Raw genomic sequence first — 13269 nt, forward strand, 5'->3', positions numbered from 1 at the left:
AATGTTTGCAATATTGGGTGCAGGATTTGCACCTCTCTGGTATCCAATGCCTATGTAAGCTAAAATACAGAAATAGCTTGGCAATATCACAGAATATGTGCATAGTGTGCCTTTAATGACATATGATGCTGCATAATCTACCTCTTGTCTTGCCTCGTTATTTCGCTCTGTCACGTGGCTCTCCGTTGTCACATAATTCCAGTTAACATAGAGGTAAAAAGATAAAGAATAGGATAAAGCCTGGAATGTACTAACAACTGCAAGAAGAAGAACAGCAGGGCCAAGAAACAGAAGTACCGTAAATCAACCTATCAGGAATAAAAAATGGGCAAGAACCAGGAAAAACAGAAATCTTTAAAAGGGAAGAAGAACAATATCAAGATTTAGTCCAACAGAAAATTAGGAAATGGATTAAGAAGGGGGGAACCAGAAAACAAGGTAACAAGAGGAGAAACATAGGAGTGGATGCTTCAAAAGAAGCCATACCCCTATGTAAACATCAAAGACTCAGGGCAGAGTTAAGAAAAGTGGTGATGCACCCAGTGCAGCACCACCTTTCTTGCACCCCTTGGTGCCCCCCTTCTGCCACCATGTCTGCTCCATTTTTAAAATACTACGCACCATGGCGCAGGGTAGGGGGGAATTGCATAAATAGTTTTGACGCTATTGATGTACTGTTCAAGGTTAGCACCAACATTTTGGTGCTAATCCTGAACAGTACACAGTGGCCCATTATAACCTTTGGTGTGCCCCCTTTTAACGCCTGCTCTGAGCAGGCATTAAAAGTAGCTGCAAAAAATTACCCAGTGAAATCTTTTAGATTCCACTGTGCCGTATTTGTGGTCCCGCTTATGTGGGACTGCCCCCTTTGCATACATTATGCATGGCACATTCATAATACGCTGCAAAGGGTTACAAAGTGGTGCAATGTCTACATTGCGCCACTTTGTAAATATGGCATAACGATTTTTGAAGCCCAATGCCACGTTAGCATAAATAAAATGATGCTAACGTGGTGGTAGTGCTTTTTAAATCTGCGCTTTTGTATCTGGAAATGGAGTGTAATATGAGGAAATTGAGACTGCAAAAATGTCATCTGCCAAGCAGCCAGGTAGGCTGAGTGAGGAGTCGAAGCTCAGCAAACCTTCTGCCTATGGCCAGGACTGGAGACAAGGCCTGCTAGTCTCCCTCCTTGGTGAGGGGACATCACCCAAGGAATCCAAGACCACCTGCCCTGGAGCACCAGTGCCTGCCTGTTTGCCAAGACCAGTGTGTCCTGTGAGGGAGAGGAGAGTGATGAAGGGAGCAAAGCCCAGGGGGGAGCTCTGTCGAGTGGACTCACTTTGCGAGATGTGAGGAAGCGGTCGCAGCACCAATCAAGTTGTTGACCATGGGCAGGATGAAGCTGGCATCCCTTGTATGTCAGAAGATGACCATTGTGAATTGAGCCATGTGCATCACTGCAGTAATTTTATCGGAGCCTATGAGTAGTGAAGAGTGGCAGCTCATATGGCAGGAGAAGCCGCTGTGAGAAGACTGCAGTGCGGTAAGGGACATAGCCCATGTGCGGCAGTGTGCCGCAACCGCGTATAACAGGAGAGGACCATTGCCAAAGACGTCACTGTGCCAATTGGGCCAGAGCCTGTGAACCGTGAAGATACACTGATCCCACATGTCAGAGAGGGTTCACCGTGACCAGCAAGACGTGTAACCTGGATGGAGTTTTTGCCAGAGGAGTGAGGCTGCTGTGGGACCCTGTGCACCTGGAAAAACAGTCGCTGTGGAGGCATGACCACGTGTGTGAACTCTACAACTGCTGAATGCAACTCACTTGTCTGTGTGCAACGAACTTCACCTGAATCAGCAGATGTTATTCCAGAGTCTGTGGAATGGATGTGCTCCGGAACTCCGGCCACTCCAATGCTGCAAGGTGCTGGTAAAACGGATTTCCAGCCAGTTGGCCGTGGGGGAACTAGCTGCTAGCGCGTGCGGCACTGTATCACTGTTGACTTTTAAAATATAATCATAGTGGGCAACCGAGTCCTGGACTACTAGTGGGGCTTACCCAGGATGTTGTCTCTAATGAATTTGGAATAATCACTATTGCTAGGAGGCAAGTTGCAGCTCGCTGGTCGCAGAGGGGGTGGGCGGCACGTGGGGGCAGGTGGGGGGCCGAGACGGCCAGCCAAACACACATGCGCATTTTGGGGGAGTGCTCAGCACTCCCCTTCATTGCTCATCACCCCTGTGGCCCCACCGCCTTTCCCAAAAAACGATAATAAACATAGTTGTTTATTGTTTTGGGGGAAATGGTTTGCAGCTGCTGGCAGGAGGGGCAACACTTCTGTGCCCTTATGGAGGAGCCGCCCCTGCTAGGAGGGAGTAGGCTTTGGTGAACCACATAAAGAAACAATACAGCCCTGACGTCAGGGGATCTGTGTAGTTGTTTGTGAATTTCATATTTTCCCTTTGAGTTGTTAGCAGTAGAAATAAAAGACTTCTCTTTTTTCATAAAATTGAGTACCTCTCTGGACAGTGATTTATTGCTGCTGTGTGCATTTTGAGTTGCAAGTCTGTGTTCACTCCTCTGTATCCACACCTCCCCTAACCCCGAGACAGCCTTGTACTGCTCAGACCACGCTCACTCTGAGAGTCAAGTGTTGAAGGGGTACTTGGCCCAGTTGCTCGGAATCCATAGTAGGTCAGGCCCCAGGACAACAGGAGTAACAGAAGACATTAACCCAGGGTAACAGGAAGAGGGATAGGGCTAAAAAAAACAGATGAACCCAAAATTATGGTGAGCATGAGGAGGACAGCAACAAAACATTCAAATCAGAAATACGGATAAAAGGAAGACGTATAGTGTCAAGAACCAGGCAGGAGGATTATAACTAAAAGCATGCACTGAAGTATGATGTCAGGCAGCACATTTCTGGCATTGCTGCAGTAATCTGCTCTATCTGCAGAAACACGACTCAAGATTAAACATGACTTTCCATATTTATGGGGATGTTTTAAGTTGATCCCCCAGTGAGCCCCCTAAATAATTATGTGCTGTAAAAGACTAAGCAGAAAGCAGTGCCAGCTCCAGTGGAGATGTTGTGTGTATGAAATCTCACATTCCTTTCTAAAATAGATGTGTCAGGAAATATCTCCCTGCTCCCCGCAGCTTCCTTCCTCCTCGTCAGAGGCAGTGGTCGTGGAACCTGTGCGGAGAATGCAGTGTTAGGGCAGTTGGGCTTCCCCGCAAGCAGGGGGTGGAGGGAACTCATTGGCAGCTCTTCACAGAGTTACTCTAGGTGGGGACTAGAGAGTGGGTGAGTGATGAAGGGTAAAGGGCATACATTAGGCACACTCATTTAATGATGCTCCACAGAAATAGTGCTGATCCTTTCACACTGCAGCTCAGCTAAGAAGTGAATGTGATAAATCCTGCGCTAGGAGAGATAACACCAGTTTTAAATAGTGTGCGAGGTGATATAGTGTTTGTCAAAGCTCCATGCCAGAATTCCTCTGCCTGAAAAAAAATATGCAATACAAATTGCTGCTGTCTTTTGTCAGACAGCTGCAAAGAATTTCGAGTTCTCTAATAGTAAGTTAATAGGGCACTATACAGTAGCCTGGGCCACTGTAATTATGTGATTGTGGGGCAGCTGAATTTTTCCCATACTAATGGATTTGCCACGTAATCCATCATCTGCTGCATAATTTGCAGGTTTTAACAAAAAGAAAATTCTTTCTAATGTAAACGGTTCAAAAGTTACTAAAATACTGTGCAGTGGAAGCTCCTTTGCAAAGGTTGACGGGTCACCCGTCTATTGCTTATTGCTATATGTAAGTAGGAAATTGCCACATATGAGGAGCAATATATGCCAATACAGTGTTAGCAAGTGTAATAAAAATGACAAAATAATTCAATAATACTATCGGAAAATGTCACATTCATTTGTGTTTTCTTGCCGCATAATTTAGTCAACCTGACACATAATTTGGCCTTCTTCTGCCACATAATTCCTGTGGCCTTGACTGACAATAGCCTATGTTTTAAAACACAGCTCTAAGAGCAAGAGCCAGGCTGTCTGAGACAACAAACATTACCATTCCTGATAAAGATGCCCAGACAATTAATATATTCTTTCACTACTCCTCCTACCCCCATCCTACCCTCTTCGGCCCACTGGACTATCCCCTCCTTGAATGCTCACACCGGGTCCCCGCCAACTCTTGTTCTCCCGGGCTGCTCATCTTCCTTTTCATCCATCCAGTGTTTTAAATGAGCAGGTATTATCCGATACTGAGGATCTGCACTTTTTTAATTTGAATGGGAGAGTACATGCACTTCTCAGCTCTGCTGCAATACATTTAACAGTAGAGTACCTGAACTACTCAGGAGCAAACTGGTACTCTAGATAGTGAGTACCTTCACATATATTTATGTTTAAAACACTGCATGACCCATCCGTTTTCTCCTCAACTCCTGGCGAGCCCTTTTTCCCATTGACCGAAATCTTCCTATACTACTTTTAAACTCACTGGTGAATGCGATCTGGCTTATCTATCTAGTGTATCAGAGGCAACTATAACAATAATAAAGTTATATTAAATGTTTTTGGTTTCCTCATTAGACTACACACATGAAACAATTTCCTGTCATTCCGTAGTCTAGCTATCATGTCATGGTACAAGGTACTTACCTTGTGTACTTTTGATTTCAGCCTGACATTGTTATCTTTGCATTAAATAGGATGTATTTACATTTTTTTGGAAGACAGAAAAAAGCTAAAAAAAAGTGGTAGAGAATGAAGAAAGTGCCAACCACTTCATCAAGGATCTAAATCATGTGGAGCTCTAGGGTGTAAGTTGGTCCCGACAGAAAATAATTCATCTACAGCCCTGCTTTCCTAAAGCCCCACCCCACCACCCATCTTTCAAACACGTTAATGAGGAAGAGTAGTGGCCCTTGTTGATGGCACTAATGTACAGCATTTCAACGGGCCAGCTCCCCTTTCAGGAGAAGAGACAGGAGCTGAATTTTATTCTCCACGCCTCCTTGCCATGTTATACTTCATTTGTAGACTCAGGCTATACGTGCTCCAGATGCCACATTTGAGAATGTTCAGTCACCTTGGCATTTCCAGACCATTGGTTCTGGTTTGCAGAAAAGTTAATTGTTTACCAACTTTGTGGGGTACATAAAGTTATCCTCAAGTCTAAAGACCAATATTATTTAATTCCAATTGTAATGTAAGATGGATTTGTAGAGTGCTGCTTGTCACCTGTGAGAGTACTCAGATGCTGATTCAAGCCCTGGACTTCATGCGTGCGTCCTCCCAACTTCACCCTTTAGAACAGTTGTGCCCAACCTGTGGTCCGTGGACCCCTGGGGGTCCACGAAGCCTTCTCAGTGGGTCCGCGAGAGCCTAGAAAATTAAAAAATATGAACAAATATTGACAAATTAGGTCCCCAGCTTCCAGTAATGACTCAGGCGGGGGTCCCCGGATTCCCATGATGATTCAGAGGGGGTCCGTGGGTTCCATTAATGTTAAAGTGGGGGTCCACAGAAATCAAAAGGTTGGGAACCAATGCTTTAGAATATAAGGAGTTTTGACCAGCACTGTGGGAGAAGAATGCAGGGGTCCAGGGGTAACACCTCTATGGAAAGCCCAGGGTGCTAGCTCAGTCAGTAAGATTAGGGGTGTGTGAGCTTCAGTTTTCCCAACAATCATGCTGGCACATAATGTTAAGATACATTATATGACATGCAGGGCACACTAGAGGGGATTAAAAGGCAGCAGAAAGGGGACAGAATGTGCATTGGTGGAGGTACTAAATGAGACAAAGCACGTTTTTGTGTGAAATGAGCAACATTTTTGTAGTCTTTCCCAACAGAGCATATGTATGTTTTTGTCTGTTTCTATGTAAACATTCCTAGTAAAATCCATCAGACACCTCGCCATAACCGACTGAAATCGCCCGCACCCAACTATTTATCACAAAATACATTAGGTGATGTAACACCGCAGACACCGCCCCCACCGCCCCCACCCCACATATTTGAAGCTTCGCCCCTGGAAGGCCCTCCAAGGGTAGGTAGACTTTTTCCTCCAAATGTCTGCTTTCCCTGCCCCATGACGACTATGTGCAGGAGAACATTTGCATCAAATGCTTTCAATCTGGAACCCGTTGTGCGCATTAAAAATGACACACAAGATGAAAGCAGCTAGGGATTCTGAGCTGAGCCTGCGGCTGCTGCTGGCGCGTGAGGCTCTGATGCAGCCCAGGGCTCCAGATGGACAGAGATGGGACACGCCTGCAGATTGCAGCCAGAGCAGGGCTGCTTCATGTAGCTGAAACTAGAGCGGACAGGTCCTTGATCTCTCGCAGGCCTCCAGCCTCCGCCATGGGATGAAAGGGTTTGTGCCGAGGCAGGGGCACGCCCCGCTGCAGCCTCAAGTGCCTCCCTGACGCAGAGCCACCTTTACCGGGAGTCCGGTGGGAGGCTCAGAAGGCCGCTGCGCCGTGAGACCTTCAGGTCAGCGAACTAGAGGACTGGACCTGAGACAGAAATACAGAAACAAACCCATTATACCGGGACTCAAGAAACACCACGTTTGGGTACCCCCACTCCATGGGCACAATACCTTTCTTGAATTCCAAGCTGGTTCTGTGCCCAATAGAGGTGTCTGGCCCTGCTGCGTGTCTTGTAACCCAAAGGTTCTGAGTGTAAAGGGCAGGGAAGCTTACACTGCTGCTGCCTGCGGCGTACGTGCTCCCTGCGTGAAGGAGGCAAGGATACACAACTGCTGCTGGTCGCGCGCTCTCTCTGTGAGGGACGCTTGCGCCGTTGCTGGCCTGCAGCATTTAACGTGTGTGAGGGACGCTTATCCTGCTGCCTGCGGTGTACTCGTCCCTGTGCGAAGGAGGGGAGGATACACAACTGCTGCCCATGCTGGTTACCTGCTGTTTATGTGAGGGAAGCTTATGCTTTTACTGCCCATGTGGCACTTACGAGTGAGGGAGGCTTAAAGTGCTGCTGCCTGTGGTGTACGCGGCACTTTAAATGGGCAGGTATTGTCCGGTACTGAGCACGTGCACTTTGGTTAGAGACAGAGAGTACCGGCGCATCGCAGCACTGCTGCAGTACATTTAGTGGGAGAGTAGAGGCACTTCTCAGGAACAAACAGGTACTCTAAATAGGGAGTACCCACACTTTATTTACATTTTGAACACTGGTTACATGTGCTCCCTGTGTAAAGGAAGGCAGGATACAGAACTGCCTTTGCTGGTCAACAACTGTGTGTATGTGAGAGAGGCTTACGCTATTGCTGCCCATGCAGAACCTATTGTGTGTGAGGTTAGCTTGTAATGCTGTCACTCACGCAACACCTCATTTGTGTGGGTAAAGTAAAGCTTGCTCTGCTGCGTGTGGCACACTCGCTTCGTGTGTGAGGGATGCAGTGATACGTCGCTGCTGCCTGTGTTGCTCTGTGTGTGAAGGAAGCTTACACCGATGCTGCCCATGCAGCACTTATATATGTGAGGGAAGCTTGCAATGATGTTGCTCATGTGATACCTCAGTGGTGTGTGGGAAGGGAAGCTTACATTGTGACTTTGCTGTGCGAGAAATGAGAGGATACATCACTGCTCTCATGGCTTCATCAGTTTTTAAAAAATGAAATAATTCTAACTAGGCTCCCGCCCACTGCCACTCACTACATGGCCCACTTTAACTACAGGCGTGACCATAACCATGCTGTTTTGCTCTCTCCCATCATACCCTTTCCATCCATCTCTTTGGTCTCCCTGCAGTCGCTATGCCTCCTTGACTCTCCTTTCTACCACCGGACTCTCTTTCCCATCTCTATGTCCCTACTTTGCTTTCTCTAGCCCTTCATCACCTGCTGTTTATGCCGGTTTTGCTGTCTTGTTATCCGTTCCTGGCCCTAAGTGTTCACAAGGGGAAGACTACTCCCACTTTTTATCAACACTAACTATATTTTTAGCCTTAAGAAATAGCTAAATAAGAGGTCACGTGTGACCCTGAGGCTCAGTACAAACGCCTTCCTGGCTCTCCATCTCACCATCCTAGCTCACAATCTGGGGACTCTGCCTTCTGTATTACCTCGACTAAATCCCTCTCTCTGTCCTATTCCCAGGACCACTGGAATTATGGGCTTGTGTGGCCATGGCGTTTTTCTCATAATCATAGATTTGCTGCATTTGCCGCATAATCCATCATCTGCTGCATAATCAGTCGATTTTTACAAAAAAAATAGTTTTTAGCTCAAACAGTTCAAAAGATACAAAAAATGCAGTGACGTATTCCCGTGCAGCAGAAGGCCCTTTGCAAAGGTTGACTGGTCACTTTTCTGTTGCTTATTGCTATATTTGGGTGTTAAAAAGGTATTAAGAAGGTGCAACCAATGTTCCAAAGGTGTAAAACTGACAACAAATACTATCACAAAATGTGCCACATTAGGCTGCATAATTTGGCTTTTTCTGACACATAATGTGGCCCTCCTCTGCGCCCTAATTTCAGTGGCACTACCTACTACTCTCCCTCCACACTCATCCTCCTTCGCATCACCCTCCTGGTCTTAATTCAGTCTTGTGTCCCAGTTTTCGGGTCCCTAAGATGCACCTCTTCTCTCTCTTCCTCATACTTCTGTCCCTCGTGCCCCCTCCTCTGATGAACATCTCCTCTTTGTCCTTCCCTCTGACAGAGTCAGCTCCCTTTCTCCTACACTCCAGTCCAAGAGATGTATAAGAGAGAGACAACCAGGTGAAGAAAAAGGGAACCAGACTAGTGGTGTTGAAGATAAAGATAGGCAAAGAAAATGTGTGTGGGGGGGTGACAGGTAAGGACTAAGGGAGAAACAAGCAGAGGAAGAGACAAGCAGTATAAGTCAGCGACAGGTGAAGAATGAGAAGGAAAGCTGGCAAGAGATGGAGACAGGAAAAGGGAGAGACAACCAGAAAAAAGAGGCCTGAGACAAGAAATGCACAATTAATAGACAAGCGAAGAAAAATAGGGAGAGACTGTTAGAGCATTAGAGTGAGGGAAGGCCAGACAAAGAAAGAGGGACATGCAAAGATGAAGAGAAGAAAAGAAACAGTGACAAAGAAAAACTGAGAGGAAGTGAAGTAGAGACTGTTACATGCTAAATGAAAGAGAATCAAATAAGAGAGAGGAAGAGAGTATCTTGGAAAGGGCATGTTCAATCTCAGTAGCCTGGCTGGACACAAAACCATGAAAGGGGGCAGGTGCAGGATTCTTTTAACATGTAAAAGCACCAGTGCTCCGATGCCACCTCACCAAACATTTGTGCTTAAGGATTCAATGCACGAGGTAAAGACCCACAGTTGCCGTGTGAAGTCAGTGAGGCTGACAGCCTAGTGCAGACTTGCACAGCACACACTGACTAGGACAGTCAGCAGCATGCCAGTCATTCTGAAGTGAATGACTCTGTTCCAGCTCTACTGCCTCCCTCAGTCTCAGACTGCGAGGAACAGGCCAGATGGTCCTCAGGCCAGTCATCCAGGACCACGTAAGGTATACAGAGACTCTCTCTGCTAGAAACATCCCATCCCCCCAATTTTGAAGTGTCCCAATCAGTACTTCCTCCGCCTCTCACAGTGTCGCAGGTCCAATGTTGCCAGACCGCGGGCAGCATACGTCTGCAGGGAAGCATGGTAAGGGACCTGACTATCTCATAATAGATGCGAGAAGAAAGCAAATTCCTTAGGCCCTTGGTGCACAACCAAAGGAGTGAGAGACACTACATTTTTAAGGGCGACACATAAGGCCTTGCGGAGCATGAAGCCAGAGTCAAGTCATGGGTCTGGCTTGGCTCTAAGAGCAAAGAACGAGCTAAGCTATCAAAAGATGTACAGGCTTGGCTCTAAGAGCAAAGAACGAGCTAAGCTATCAAAAGATGTACAGGGATAAAACAATATGATAAAGACTGTCAAAATGGAAAAAAAACATGTTTTTTTCAACATTTTTGAGAGTCTCAAGTGCAAAGGGTTATATTGCTTGACTTGAGCGGCATTTATTGAATGTAATATTTTTTTAAACATTCAAGAATAATCCCATGCTGTAACCACGATCCATAAATTATTCAAGATGTTTCAGTTAGTCATGTTCTCTGCTTACATGGCCTATATTATTAAGTGTGAAGCAAGATTAATTTACATTAATATAAAAGCAAGTTTTTCTATTGAGCAGTTCCTGTTCTGGATTGTTTCCATGTGCTCTCAAATTGCTTGAGTAAGGGAAATGATACATAGTGAAGCAGGGGTATGTTCCAAGGATCATGCAGTTTGGCCAAGTGGGGATGCTGGGATTTAAACTCAGCTTTCCTGGTTTTAAGGTCTGCAGTTCAGACACTATATCGTTACATCCTATGACATGTATTCAATTATTTCAATAATAGGTACTACTAAATAGAGTTCAATAAATACACTTACAGGACTCTTTGGAGCCCAAATGAACACACCAATCTTTCCCTGTATGTCAGCTTTATCCTTCTTCAGGAAAGTAGGCAGACTATTACAAACAGAAAGGCCAGTTTCGGCAATAGTGTCATTTGATTTAATTTACTCTAGTTTGTATTGTTAGATGGAGGTTTCCCCATTTGCTTAAGACTCTTTGCACCTCCGTCACCCTCTTTGGCATCTCATCTAGCTTCTGGGTCACCTCAACTCCCAAATACCTAATTTTATGTTGAAAACGATACCTCATATTTTCCATGTTCCAGCCCATTATTTCCGTTTTGGGCATGTTCATCTGATACCCTGAAAATCTGCAAAACTCATCTAAAATTTCCACCAACCTAGGTAGTGCTCTATTAATTTCTTCAGTATATTCTATTAAAGCATCTGCATAATGAGCTCACTTCCTTGCCTGATTCTCGCACATAAAAGGAACTATTTCCTCATTCTTCCTCAGAGCCTCTGCTAAGGTTTCTATGTAAATGTCAAATAAGAGCAGGGATAAGGGGCAGACCTGTCTAGTACCTCTGGAAATGTAACTCGCATCTCAGTGGTCTGTTAAAAGTGCATTTTGTACTTAATGCTTTTGCCAGTAGGAGGTCTGTCGGAATTGGCTTAAGCCAGAACCACCGACTGTGTGCAGTTTGATAAAGGCAGCTGAGGGAGTGGCTTCTGTGGACTTAGCATGTCAATAGCAGTTGGCGGTCAAACAAAATATGGTCGTGTTTTTTGGACTGCAGGTTACATATTTAAGAATGAACTTATCCAATGATTAAAGCCATTCTACCGGCAGTGGCCATTGACCCACAATAAAAGGTCTAGGTGGCGCCATACGTTTTTTTCCCCAGGACCCTTCAGGTGGTTATGGTCCTCCCAGTGCAAAATTAGTATCTGAAGGCTAGCAAGAGCAAAAATAAATAAACATATAAATAAATAAATACATAAATAAATAAACACATACATATACATCACACCTTAAATTGAACTGGCACTACACACACTTGTATATATTTAAAATAGAGTTAAATAAGATTTAAAGATGTGCTTTTCTAATTCGAATATTTCCACAGAAATCGACGATCAAACTCAACGACAGGAGAAAGAAGTCTGCCTGAAGCCATGCTGCACAATACAGATGTCTCACGGAAGTGCTGAAACTCAAGGGGCACACCCTATGCCCCCTCCAAGACATCTTTGCTTTGCTAATTATTTATTTGCTATAGTTGAAGTGTTGAACATCATGTAAAATTATTCTGTGTGTTAAGGCAGGCAATTAAAATAAAGCAGTGCAGTTGAGAGGGGAGTTATGAGGGTGCTGTTCCAGAGACCTGCTCTGTGGCAGAGATACATTTACTTAAGTAACTGTAGGGAGCTATAGCAGCTTAGAAAGTGTGGCGTAACAAGCATAGACAAGCATGGGTCTCTGCAGGCAAGGACAATGCCCTGCCACCTATGGGTAGTTAAAACAGGCATATACGGAGTGCATTAGGTCATTCACATTCCTGGGTCCTCATGCCACTGCACCTGCTTCACTAATGACAGATAAAGCCTCTGTGGGAGTGCGGGGCCTGCACCCGAGCTTTAGTCCTCTGGAGGGATGCTCAAGTAATACAAGAGGCACTCAAGATGCAGGAGAGATTCTCTAATCAACCTGTCACAAAGGTTGAGCTCATGGGTAAGCCAAATGACAGCCAATGTCAGTGCCCCTCCGACACGTGTGATCTTACGAAACATCCTTCATTTAAAACGTGGGAAATTAGGGCTGGTATTTTACAAAAAGATGCGTAGAGGTCCATGCTCTCCAGTACAAAGTATTAGCTCTTAACAATGTGAAGAAGTGCAGGCTGTAGTCGTACTCCGCACAGTGTAAACAGGTGCGGGCGCATGCGCATGCGCATTAGACACAGTGGACAGGTGTGTGTATGTCTTGATTACAGTTGTTGGACAGCTGGCTGTGTTTCTCGTGTCAGCCGCTGCGCGTGACTGATCTGTCTTGTCACTGTGGTAATTCTTGCACGCGACTGTCCTATTGCTTCCTGTGCTTGCTCCTTTTAGCAGTGTTTATAGTCAACGCCGCGACTGTGTCTCTACGTGTTTGCTCTGCATGTAAATATATCTATTCTAACTTTTCGAAAGCGTAATACGTCTCAACACGTACTTGGCTTATGCAACGCCAAACCTGTTTGCTAGCAGGCACTTTAGAAAGCTTGGGTGACAATGGTTATTTTCAAAAGTGTAAGTGGGTGCACAGAATACTGTCCGGTGTTGGGACAACTGTTTGCCAGCTCCTGTACCACGCGATGCCCTCCTCCTCCTCCTTACCGGCACTCGATGAACCACTGGCGGATCTGCTCTTGCAGTGTTTCCTTGATGTCAGGGCCCTCCAGCTCTCTTATGTTGTCTTTGATCTGGACCAGGGCCTGCTGGTACTCCACCTCGTGATCTTCCTGTAGGCCCCAGCGAAGAGAATAGGTCTTCTCGGCACGCTGCTGGGTGGCCGTTACCTTCTGAAAGTGAGGTGGTGGAACCTAAAAATGTGAACAAGGGTGTTTTAGACAGGCATCCTATTTTGACAACTCCACGACGAATACCAAGAGTGACGAGTTAGAAACCATCTCAACCAAAGGTGGGAAGGGTTAAACTATGGTGCATCAAAAAGGAAACTTAGGCCTAGATCTACAAATACTTTGTCATGTTTGCGTTACTTTTTTACCGCAAATTCAACACAAAGTAATATGGTGGGATTTACAATCCAACATAAATCGCAATTTGCA

General features: G+C 45.5%; 1 protein-coding gene across 3 annotated transcripts in view; it reads right to left on the reverse strand.

Annotated features, from left to right (window-relative positions):
* IQCA1 (IQ motif containing with AAA domain 1) overlaps window positions 1–13269 on the reverse strand; it is a 692773-nt gene that overhangs the window by 487983 nt on the left and 191521 nt on the right. For all 3 annotated transcript variants that reach the window (XM_069225557.1, XM_069225559.1, XM_069225558.1), the window contains one exon: window positions 12818–13023. In XM_069225557.1, the coding sequence (XP_069081658.1) occupies window positions 12818–13023 (206 nt within the window). The remainder of the gene's footprint in view (window positions 1–12817; window positions 13024–13269) is intronic.

Source organism: Pleurodeles waltl, chromosome 3_1 (genome assembly GCF_031143425.1).
Source record: "Pleurodeles waltl isolate 20211129_DDA chromosome 3_1, aPleWal1.hap1.20221129, whole genome shotgun sequence".
Lineage (NCBI taxonomy): Eukaryota > Metazoa > Chordata > Amphibia > Caudata > Salamandridae > Pleurodeles > Pleurodeles waltl.